The sequence below is a fragment of the Drosophila novamexicana genome, unplaced genomic scaffold, assembly GCF_003285875.2.
Source record: "Drosophila novamexicana strain 15010-1031.04,08,12 unplaced genomic scaffold, DnovRS2.1 tig00004554-arrow-pilon, whole genome shotgun sequence".
In the NCBI taxonomy this organism is placed as follows: Eukaryota; Metazoa; Arthropoda; class Insecta; order Diptera; family Drosophilidae; genus Drosophila; species Drosophila novamexicana.
Genome location: NW_020825051.1, coordinates 4,738,589 through 4,750,932, shown reverse-complemented (window position 1 = coordinate 4,750,932; position 12,344 = coordinate 4,738,589). Strand labels below are relative to the sequence as shown.

Genomic DNA, 12,344 nt, shown 5'->3' with positions numbered 1-12,344 from the left:
TCGCTGTGTTTCGAAACAATAAGTATAAGTATTATAAATGCTCTTGCGTTTGCTTTTTGATTAAAAAATCCAATAAGTAACGAGTAAGATTTAATCGCTGAATAATTTTGGTCATTAAGTATGTATTTATCAGGGCAATCGATTAGAACTTTTTTCTGGTTTTTGTTTTTGTTTTTTTTTTGGTTGTCGAGTGTCAAAATGTAAATTAAATAGAATTGTGCATAATTCTTATCAGCGACGGCAATTGAATTGTTTTGGCCAGCGGCTCTGACTAATGCGCCACCAAAGTTGCCATGATTGATACGATATGCAGTTGCAACTGCAACACGCTGCACGCTGCACGCTACGCAAAACAAAAGCCAGCTGCAGCCAGGCAAAGCCAAAGCCAAAGCGACTTTGATAAATGCCATCCCACGCCTTGGCCAAGCCGTGCCGGGCCAGGCTGGGCCAGTCTAGGCGGCTGCGGCGTGCGGCGTGCGGCATGTGGCATGTGGCATGTTGTTGGCCAGCAAAAAGCCATTTTGTTAGCTGGTTTCATTCATTTTCATTTCGTTTTCGCTAATTGATTCATTGATCTTGGCGATAGAGCCTGGGAGCTCGCCGCACCACGATCGTTAAATAATTCTTGCAGTCATTTGCACGCCGCCCTCCCCCACCCCCTCTCGCGCCAACGTCTAGTGCCCAGCGTCCGGCTGGCCGTCAATTGTGCACAAAGACATTATTAGCCCGTCGAGGAATTCAATTCCATTTCCATTGTGGCCACTTTTCTGTGGGCTTGGTCTGCTGGCGCAGTTTTTTTTTTTTCCTACTGCTGCAGTTGTTTTTCCTGGTGCCGCAGCAATTTGTTAAATTGACAAAAACTGTGCGATAAACTTGGCGCGTTATTAAATTCAATAAATTTTCGGCTGCAGTTTTATCAGCGCACGAGATCAGCAAATACAAATTCTATTTAAGATACAATAAAAATTTGATCGATAACCAAGTTAATTGGCCTGTCGCAAAAGGGGCGTGCCACCGCCAGCCGTCAGCCCCTCGCACCGAAGCAAGCTTGTCAAAGGCTCCAAAGGAGCTCGAAGATTGCAAAGCAAAGCTCCTCAGAAGATGCCGCCAGCTGCGCACATTTGTCTTGGCCCTGTCAGAGAGTTGGAGTTGGCTCTGTTGCAGTTGGCCCAAAATGATGCCCAAAAATGGCCTCAGTTGACAGTTTTCTCAATGCGCAATATAATTTACGATTATGCGCAGCGCTTTGATTCGGACCGGGCCCGGCCGAGTACCCGGAATCCAGTACCAGTTCCAGCTTCAGCTCCAGTTCCGAGTGCCCAGTTCCAAGTAGCGCGATCTAACTTACGAGCTGGCCGGTTAACTGCCAGTTAAGTTTGTCTGTCAGTTAGTCTGTTTGTCAGTCAGTCTGTTTGCCTGGCTGATGGACGCACTTATTCGCGCTGATAAATTTACGTTGACATTTGCTTGCCACACACGCACACACATACGTGCCACACACACATGCCACACACTATTCGATGGCTTTGCTTAGGCCCACCTTTTGGCATTTTTTATGACTAGCTGCCTAATTATTTTATATGGCTGCCGCATATTCACACATGCCACCAATAGTTGCAGCTTGTTGCATCGTTGGCGTTGGGTGCGCCACACCAAGCCAAAAAAAAAAGCAACAAAAAATGTATATTTGCGGCGCCGTTTGCTGTCGATATGAAAATTTGTTTGCCATAAATATCGTTTTTCACGCGCCGCGACAGTAGCTGCCGCATGCAGATGCTGTTGCAGTTGCAGTTGCTGCAGCTGCCGCCAACGCCAGTTGCCAGTCGCCAGATCGTCAACGCCGCCTCCTCCTTGTCATTGCCTGGGACTGGGCCTGGGTCTGGGTCTGGGCCTGTGTGGCGGATCCGTGCATCTGCGGATCAGCATTTTGGCCACATTGTTGTCAAGCGTCAGCGCCAAAAAAATACAACAACAACAACAACAACGAGAAAATTGGCAATTGGCAGCTCGTGTAAATATTTGCGCATTTCTGCATAATATTCAATTTTCCATTTTCCGTTTGCCATTCATATTTTGTGTGTTTTTGCATAATTTATTTAACGCTTTTTGCAATTTATTGCGCATTTTTTTATTGGCTTTAATGAAGTTGACTTTTATATTGCATCTTTTGACCAATTAGCCGAAGATAAAGTATCTAAAATCTTACGCTTTTTTTTTTAACACATAAATTATCGACAGTATGCATTAAAAGTTATCGATTATTTTGACTTGCAGAGCTACCAAGTCCTTGGGGTCCCTTTAACTTGGCCAGAACTGAGCCGCTTTTTATGGTTATTGGAACGTGTTGAATGTGTGAATATGTGCTTACACTTTTGTGGAATATTTTGAGTATTTGTTTCTTGAGATTTTGGAGAGAATAAAATATTTATTAAAAATTTATAGGTAAACAATTTCGATTACAAATCGATTATGAGTGCTTGTATATGTCTATCTGTCTATCTATCGATCTATCTTTTATCCATCTATCTATCTATCCATCTTTCTATCTATCTATCTACCTACCATCTATCTATCTATCTATCTATCTATCTATCTATCTACCTATCGATCTATCTTTTATCCATCTATCTATCTATCTATCTAGCTAGCTATCTATCTATCTATCTATCTATCTATCTATCTATCTATCTATCTATCTATCTATCTACTTACCATCTATCTATCTATCCATCTATATACTATCTATCTATCTATAAACTATCTATCTATCTATCTATCCATCTATATACTATCTATCTATCTATATAATATCTATATATTTATATATACTATATATCTATCTATAAACTTATCTATCTATCTTTAACTCGATTTTTTTCGATAAAATGTCTATCGATTCTTCAAAATTTGTATTTACAATACTGTTAAGTGAACAAAAAAACCCAAATGTCTAGACGTTTCTAGACTTCAACCTTAGTTTAAGGCATCGTATCGACTTCTTTTATTGATGTGATTTTGAGCACTGGAAAATTTAGGCATTGAGGAAGGCAAATTTTTTAAAAATTAGTTCGAAAAACTAGTTCGAACAGCCCAACACGCTTGCCCCAATAAAATCAGAATAGGTTTTATTTTTAAATTTTCATTTTCATTTTCATTTGAAATCTGAAGTGTTGGCAGGCGGTAGCCGTTGCGATCTTAATCAGCGCCTTTTGGGAACAGCAACAGCAACAGCAACAGCAACAGCTACGGCCACATGTGGCATGCCACGGCATAGACTGTGGCATGAGCTTCCGCAGCAGCGGCTTGCCTTTCGATCAAATGTCAGTCGCCGTTGCAAATGCAATTGCCGCCGCACCTCTCGCAATTGTTGTCGTTGTCATTGTTGTTGCAAGCCAAGCTGGAAGCTGAAAGCTGCAACACTGAGGGCTGCCGCTGCCGCCGCCGCTGTTGCAGTTGCTGCTGCTGGGGCGCTGTCATTAGGCAAACATGCGGCTGGGCCGGCTGCAGCGATTGCTGTTGCAGTTGCAGTTGCAGCCGTTTGGCCCCACAAAAGAAGGTGACGCAGCTGAAATCAATGCGCTGACCAATTGCCACACATGGCAAATGGCCGGGCGGTGGCCTGTTTGCTTGCAGCATGCGGCATGCTGCAGCTGAGAGTGACAGCTGTGCTGGGCTGTGCGGGTCAAGCTTCCGCCAGCTGATGCAGCGCCCTGCTTCCGATGCATATACATACATACGTATTGATGCATGTGTGTGTGCGTGTGTATTAGTGTGTCTGTGCAACATGTGCACTTGCACCTGACCAAAAGCCGCCCCACAAGAGGCGCGCATTGCCACATGTCATGCGGTTTCACCTGGTGCAAGCAACGCTAACCCCCAATCCGCCACACTGCCCCCCCCCCCCCCCCCCTCTCCACTCACCTTTAGCTATGCTTCGGTTTCGATTTCCTAATTCGCAGCCAGACAACAGCCAAGAAAGTCAAAACTGAAAACCCAACTCGATGCGGCTGCTTCAATTACACAAAGTCATGCAGAGTGCCAGCTGGAAAAACCCCCCTGTCTGCCCCCTACACCCCTGCACAGTGCAACGCCGCAACTGAAACCCACGAAAGTTGCCGAGCCGTGTCCGCGTCGCTGTTGTTGTTGTTGTTGTTGTTGGCGTTGGTGTCTGACTTTGTTTTAGTTTTTTGCTGCTGCTTAGCAAAACAGGTGCGTTTGCGTTTGCAGGTGTTTCCCAAAAGCCACCACCAGCAGCAGCAGCCGCAGCCGCAGCCGCGACTTCCAACTTGGACTCGGCTTACTTCAGCCCCTGCCCACCCCTTCCAGTTTGTCTTGTCAGTGTGTGGTGTGTGTGTGTGTTCGTGTTGGTGTCTCGCGCTGTTTAGTAGTTACGCTTTACCGCTAGCTGCACAAATCGCCGCCTTGCTATTCACCACCGCCTGCTATTCACCACCGACACCGCCGCCCGCCCCCTTGGCCCAACCAACTGGCGCCAGTCGCTCATGCGCTTTGTGCTTCGTGTGAAAATCACAATTAAATGCAATTTTTATGCGCACCTACAAAGCCGTCGCTTCCAGCCGCAGCGTCGACGCGTCGTCGGACGCATTCGGCTCGTGCAGCTTTCCATTTAAAAGCTGAGCTTCGGCTCTGACTTAGACTTCGTGCTCTGCGGTTAAAGTCGCTCGTTTCGGCGCTCGGCACTCGGCTCTGCGCTCAGCTGTCAGCTGCGCTGTTCGAAATGTCAGCTTGACAATTATTATGTCAAAAAATTTTTTCGGTTTGCGCCGGCTGCGCAGTCGCAGCTGTTGACTGTTACACGAGTTTTTATGGTAATTCAAGTTTCACTGATTTCACGTTCCAGTCGCACCCAAAAAAAAAAAAAAACAGACAACTCAAAAAAGACACAAAACAAAACAAAACTATAAACAACAACAGTAAATGGGTGAAAATCGAGCTAGGCCCGCTAATTGCCAGAGAGCCGGAGCCAAAGAGCCAAAGCCGGAGTCGTAATCGGTGCCCAAGCCAAAGACAGCGTCCATTGGCGCTGCAATTGGAAGCTGTTGGCGGCGAGCTTCGCGTAGCTGTTGCAGAATGCACAAAACAATTAGCGCATTCCAGAGAGAACGCACCGCGAAGTGGGCAAATGCATGTGAAACAAAAGCTTATGCCCTGTAGTTGGCTAATGGGGTGTGTTAACTGTATAGTAATACTAACAGATACGTTAGTAAAAGTTAGTACAGGGTAAGCTTCGTGGTTAGTAATATAATCTTCCATATATACCCTGTAGTTAGCTAGCCAAGGGGGTATACTCACTGCAATTTAGTACATAACAAAATTCGTTAACAGTCACAGTTAGAGTACCTATACCCTGTATTAGTAAAAGATAATAGGTCCGAAATGTATACCCTGCACTTACATGACCAACTGGGTATATTGCATGCACACGAATTATTGAAAACTATGTGAAAAGAATAGAATAGAAAAGTAAAGGATAACACGTTAAAATACATGAATACTCTGTAAATACGAAGCCATAAAGGGTATACCCACTTCATTCATCCATCAGAACGAAAGCTACAAATTTATAGCTAGTTTTTCAAAAACGTACCCTTAAAACTCACCTTAAAACTTAACATAACTTAAAAACTACTGAGTAACTGTTCGTCGTGCAACGATAGTTCGAATCGCTTGATTTGGATTGCGGGCAGCCAAACTGACATTTGAATGGGGCGACTGGCACCGAACGGCCCCACTCTCAGCCTCAGCAGCGGCCTCAGTCGCCTCAGCAGCGGCCTCAGTCGCCTCAGCCCCCAAGGCAATTGGTCAATTGCTTTGTAAGCTGCAATCATTAACGCTAATAGGCGACGGCAACGGCGACGTCAGCAGCGACGCCGGCAGCGGCGACTGCGACGCAGCTGCAGCCGCAGCTGTGTGTAAAAACCCAAAATCCGTTTTGCCCCCGACAACTGTCACCGAAAACATTTCTCGAAAGAATTTTTCGCACACGTGCAACTACTAGGCCAGCGGCTACCTGAGGCTGAGATCTGGAAAGCCCTTAATGGGCAGCAGAGGCAGCGGCAGAGGCAGCGGCAACAGCAGCAGCAGCAGCAGCAACAACAGCGAAGAGCAGACAATGACAATGCGTGAGAAAACTCGTTCGAGTTGCACGGGCGGGCATTATCTTTGCCCTAGCGGTTGTTCTTCTTCTTCTTGCTGCTGCTTGCTGTAATTCGTTGCACTTGTTTACATGGGAAATGGTTTTCCACATTGTTAGCCAGTTTTCCTTATAATTTTCTTTGCAGCTACCGCACGACCGTTGAGTCAGGTAGTCTCTAGATCGGTAATTTCCAGAAACCAAGCCACAATAAATAAAACCCAAAAGAAAATCAAACAAAAATCATATTTGAATAGTATTTTATGTAATTTATTTTGTAATAGCTATAATTTAATTTGTTTTTGTATTTCTTGTTGTTTTTGTTTGTTTTTTTTTTTTGTTTGCATTCTTTTCATAATTATGTTACATCATGAATTGTGAAACAGGGTATACCCGATATTGAAACAAATGATAATTGAAATTTTTCTCTCTGCATTTTGTCGTATTTTTCATTCACTTTTCAAATCGTAAAATATAAAACGCATAATTATGCTAAATAAAAACACTTTGTACAAAGTATGCTACAGATCACAGAACATATATATATATATTTATATTCATATATATTATTATTATTATTATTATTAATAATATGCTTTATATTATATTCAAAAGAGGAAAACTTGATTGGGGATAAAACCTACGCTTAACGCTTAAATGATAAGAAAATTGTTCCTTGAGGTTTTTTTCATATGCGTGTGTGTATGAGTGTGCGTGTGTGTGTGCGTGTGTGTGTGTATAAATAAATGAATTGTTGCTGCTGGACTCTGGCTAAACGATAATAGGAAAAAATTTCTAGCGACTTTTAGTTTGTTGTATTAAAATTAATAGGAAATACATTTAATTGAAAAATGAGAATGAAAATTTGTTAGAATTTTGCGTTTTATTTTAGTTGTTTGTTTTCTTTATTTTGTATTCTGTTTTGTTTCATTTTTATTGCTGCTCTCTGTTTTGCTTTGCATCTCTTATCATCATTTTCGTAAAATTATTAACATGCTTTTTTTGCTTCATTTAAACCAAAAACTAAACATATAGAAAACAAAAATTCAGTTTTTCATTTCATTTTATCAATGCGATTAAAAGGAAAAATTAAATTGTTTAAAGCTTTGCCAAGTTGTTTTTCATCATCTTCTACTTCTACTTATACTTCTTCTTCTTCAACATATTCTTCTTCTTAAACAGCTGCTAATAGTTAAATGTTAAACGTTAAATGTTAATAATAATGTATTAGTGCTTACATTGTTGTTGTTTTCTTTCTGTTTTAATGCTACTTAGGTTTTCTTTTGTTTTTTAATTAAGAACTAAACTCTTTCAATGTATTGGTGTGAAATGCTTTTACGGCCACACACAAACACACACAAAGTGTGCGTGTGCGTGTGCGTGCGCGTGCGCGTGCGCATGTGTGGGCGTGTCTGCAGTGTCTATGTATTGCATAACTTGCATGATGCTTAGATATTTTAATTAACCGTTATTGTTGTTGTGGAGAGATCTTCACACGAGTTGAGTTGAGTGGAGTTGAGTTGAGTTGAGTTTTGAGTTGTTTTGAGTGGAGTTGACTGTACTACACTGCTACTACCATTAGTTAATATGTTTTGTATAGCTTTAAATGTTTAGTTTTAGTTGTAGTTGCCGCTGCCGCTGCTGCGGCTGCTGCTTCAGCTGCTTTACGATTGCCTGCTGTCCTTTTCGCCGCTGATTTGCTGCAATGAGAGAAAGCGAGAGAGAGAGAGAAATTAGTCAAAATCGATTTAAGTCTTAACAGTATAAGTGTAGAGTATAAGTGTATAGTATAAGTGTATGCCTGACTTGCACAACAAATCACGAATTATCAATTAATTTGCTGTTGTTTTCGTATTTCTTTTGCTTTTCGCAACTCTTCTTCTTTTGGCTTGTCGTCTCATTTGTTTACGTAGCGCTTGAGCTTTGTGTGCATTTTGTTGCTGCCTTCAATTTTTTTTCTCTTCTTTTTTCTTTCATTTTCATTGCCTGCCGTTGGCGCTGGCAGCGACGTATTAGGAGAAGGGCCAAGGCAGAGGCGCCAACTGAGCGCCAGCGCAAAACTAAGAAAATCAAATGAGCTCGTGTAGTTGTTGTTGCTGCGTCTCTTACTGTCGCTGCCTGTTATGTTGAGTGACCGCAGAGCTTTGTCGGGCCGGGGGGCGGGCGGCAGGGCAGCGGCTGGGGTGCGCACATTGTAGAAAGCGACCGACTGGCGACTGGCGCACAGCTGCGCGGCGCGAAAAGTACAAAAAAAGAACAGCAAAAGCAAAAGCAGCAACAATAACAACAACAACTACGTAACGAGAACATTTTGAACACGTGCATTTCTTCTTACGACTTATACATACACATATGTATGTATGTGTATGTACATATGTGCACATGTGTGTGTGAGTGTTTTTTTTTTTGCGGCTGTGTCTTAACGAAGGAATTTGTTGTTTTGCGGCCAACGGTGACACATTATAACACACACACACACACGCGCAGCCAGGCTGTGGAGGGTAGCGGGTGTTGAGGGGCGGACGATCTGAGGCGTGGGCGGCTTGCCTCAATCTCGGTGCAGATGTTTTGCGTTTTGCAAGAGCAACACAGCCGCTCATAAGGTCCGAATGACCGACTAATTGTGGGGTGGAGTGATTCTTCTTCTCTTCTCGCTTCGCGAACAAGAAGATGCAAATGCATAATTAATCAACGGCACAAAAACAAATACAGTTAATTGCGGCCCACCAGAGACGCTGGCGAAGGGGCGAGAGAGGAAGAGGGGGAGTGAAGGAGGGGGAGGGAAGACTTGAAAACTTTTATTGAAATTGTTTGAGCACGAACTGTGAAGAGCAGTAAATACATCATATTTATTATAACCTGTTCCGGCCAAGTATTGTACAATTTTTTGCCAGCATCATTTATAATCAACGAAAACAACGCAAGACGTTGCAGCGGGCGGGCGGTCAAATGGGGGAAAAGCCAAAAACTGCGCTAATGAAGTAAGCAACAAAGCAACAACAACAAGAAAAATAACTGAAACGGAGGCTGACTGATGATTCTCCAATTTCAAATGTCGAAGTCAAGCTTAAAGCTGCGTTAGCAACTGTGCGTGTGTGTGTGTGTATGTGTGTGTGTGTAGTCACATACGAACATACATGAAATAAATTTAAGTATCTGCAGGTGTTCATTTAAAACATCACAGACAGCAACAAAATGGAAGAAGAGAGGAAGCAAAAAAAAAAAGGCCGCGAGAAAAAAAAACAAAATTAACAGCTACGTATTGCCGCAGCCGCAGCCGCAGTCGCAGCCGCAGCCAACAACAAAAGAAAGAAAGAAACAGCGACAGCGAAAAATATGTGAAATGTCTATAAAAACAAAATGAAATTGTGCGAGCAGCAGGCAGATTTATTGTTGTTGTAGCTGTTGTTGTTGTTGTTGTTGTTGTTGCGGCGAAAAGAAAGCGAGGCGAAAAAATGTAAATCTTGCACACATGCGAAAATAAATGATATTTTAAAGTGCGAAATGCAAATACCGTCAAACGGACAGACGAACGTCCTTACGCTGCTTAGCGGTAAATGAGGTCACAACAACAATCGCCGCAGCAGCAGCAGCAGCAGCAGAGCGACAACAATGCAAAAAGTCGCCGCTTGCTTAATTCGCCGCTTGCTTCATTCTCTTCGCTTGCATGTGTAATTTTTTTCGGGGGGTTTTTTTTTTTTTGGCGACGTCAAAGACGTTGCCGCAGTCGACGTTTCATTTGCAATGCAAATGCAAAATATATTAAGAAAAAAAAACAAAAACAAATATCAAAAATTGAAGCGCGTCGCTTTCAAGGTGTGTGGCTGCGGGGGTGTGGGTTGCAGGCGCTTGACTTACCGTCGCTAAACTGTTGGGCAGCTGCTGCTGCACGGGCGCCGCTGCTGCTGCTGCTGCTGCTGACGCCGGCGTTGCTGCTGCTGCGTTTGCTGGCAGAATTGTGTTGGGGCTCTGGCGATCGGCGAGCGGGAGGCGTGCGGCAGCGGGACTAGAGATTTTTGCTAGCTGCTCCTGCTCGGCGGCCAGGCGCATGGCCAGCACATCGCCGCCAGCTGCATCCATATCCATCTCCATCTCCTCGTCGTCCTCCTCCTCGTCCTCTTCGGAGCCGCCCGCAGCGGCGGCTGCCGCAACGCCGCTCAACGCGGCAGCTGCATCGAAGTTGTTAATCTCGGGATGGGTTTCCAGCTCCGTTTGCAGATCGCAGATGTAGTCGATGACATGCTGTATGATCTCCAGCTTGGAGAGTTTGCGGTTCTTGGGCATGAACGGCACCAGATCCTTCAGCTTGGAGAGATACATTTTCATTTCGGCATTTTCGCCGTCGCCGCGATGCGGCGGGTGGCGGGCGATGCGGCCGTTCGGATTCATTGCCGGCATCGAGGCACCTGTTTGGCAGACGGCCGTCAAGGATTTCATTTTCGAAATGATCGCTTTTCGCTCCTTGAGTAGAATTTTGGCGGCTTTTTACACGGTCGAACCGGTTACTTGCGAGGAAGTTTTCTTTTCAAATAAAAACTTTAACTTTGTTGTTTTCGATTTTTGGTTTTGGTCAGCTGCGAGTTTTTCGAGTTTAGTTGAATTTTCTTGCTTTTTAGTTGTTGTTCACTTTACACGCACTTTTTGCTCTGTTGCTGCTTTTGCATTTAACTTTGATCAACAAAACAAAACACTTTAATCCAGCGTGTTTTTTTTTTTTTATTTATTTTATTATTTTCTATTGCATTTGTTGTTGTCGAGTGTTGCTCAGCTTTGACTTTTGCCTAATAATTGCTTGAGTTAGTTTCTTTTTATGCGCGAACCAGCAACAACCGTCAACGACCACGATAAATTTGTATTTGAATGGGAGAGCGCGCCGAGCGCGCCTTTTATACGCGCAGCTCGCGAGCCGAACGGCTGCGGCAGCAAATGAAAAGATACGGATACTTCGTGTCTGGCAGATACGAGTGCAAGCGCTCTCTCTCTCTCTCGCTCTCTCGCTCTCTCCGCTCTCACTCTCCGCTTGAACCAACCAACCACCAACAGTGCCAAGGCAAAACTCGTTCCACGCAGCAAAGAGGGGAAATTGACTAACTCAAGCATCGAAATTTTCCACAATTTAAATATATTTTAAATATTTATTTATTTGCTTATTTAGTTAAAAAATTTATAAAATTACAAAAATTTTGAATGTCTTTACGGCAGCCCTGCGGGCGCCCCTCTCGGAGAGTAAAACACGAACGGCAAAACGGCGCAGCCGAACGCTAACATAATGGCTCCGCCTATCGCAGAGCGGACGAGTGAGAGAGAGAGTAAGCGAGCTGCGTTGGAAAAATAGTGTAGACTCAAAGGGGCAATGTTTTGTAGAGCCATGCCAGCAGGATCTCATCGGTTGGAGAGTAGCGTGGTGTGTCGAGTTGAAATCAATGCAATTTGTGGCTTGCATATTAATGGGGTAAATCAGTGTAGAGGTGAGAATTGTGCAGCAGTAGGAACTGGACACTATGTAGATTAGTGTGTGTATGTGGATTGTGTCTACAAAGTAGAAGGGGAGACACGATGGGCTACTTTGTGGATGTTATGAAATTCCGCCGCATATCTCATTCTTTAGGCAAATATTTAAAGGTCTGCAAAAATAGTATATCGAAAAGCGTCAAATATTGCTTCTAATGCAATTACAAATTTTGCTTACTTTTTTACACACATTACACACATATTTTACATATATTTTTAGTGGAAATGTAAGTCTTCACAGAGTCTTCCCAACTCTCGCTCTTCTGTGGAGTGGAGACTGCACTTGGCCCACTTCCCCAGTTTCCACAAAATCTCGGCTATAAAGTTAAGATACCAACTCTCAGCTGTGTAGAGTCTACTTGGCGTCCACTCAGAAACCACAACTCTCAGCTTTGGAGATTGTGCTCATAACAATATTTGTAGAATTTCCCCAGCTTCCGCAACTGTGCTGTGATTGGTCGGCTGCAACACACACGCTCTCTTGTGGCTTGCCGCACTCTTCCACAAGAGCGCGCTCTCTTTCCTTCTCTCTCTCTCACAATGTGTGATTTTGTGAATGAAATAGATTCAAAGTATGAGACGTTATTTTCTTTCTTTCTTTCTTCGTGGCTTATCTTAATTTGGGCTTATGATATCTGCCAGACGACCAAATACATTCATATCTTTGTGCATATGTGTG

At 43.6% G+C, this 12,344-nt stretch overlaps 1 protein-coding gene across 1 annotated transcript; it reads right to left on the bottom strand.

The window, feature by feature from the left end:
* Nucleotides 1-7,045: 7,045 nt before the first annotated feature.
* On the bottom strand, nt 7,046-10,987 carry LOC115769946 (protein extra-macrochaetae). Its single transcript, XM_030714991.1, is given in 4 exon segments — nt 7,046-7,854; nt 10,013-10,048; nt 10,051-10,105; nt 10,107-10,987. Coding segments are annotated over 4 exon segments (612 nt in total). The 5' UTR covers nt 10,592-10,987; the 3' UTR covers nt 7,046-7,818.
* Nucleotides 10,988-12,344: the final 1,357 nt, after the last annotated feature.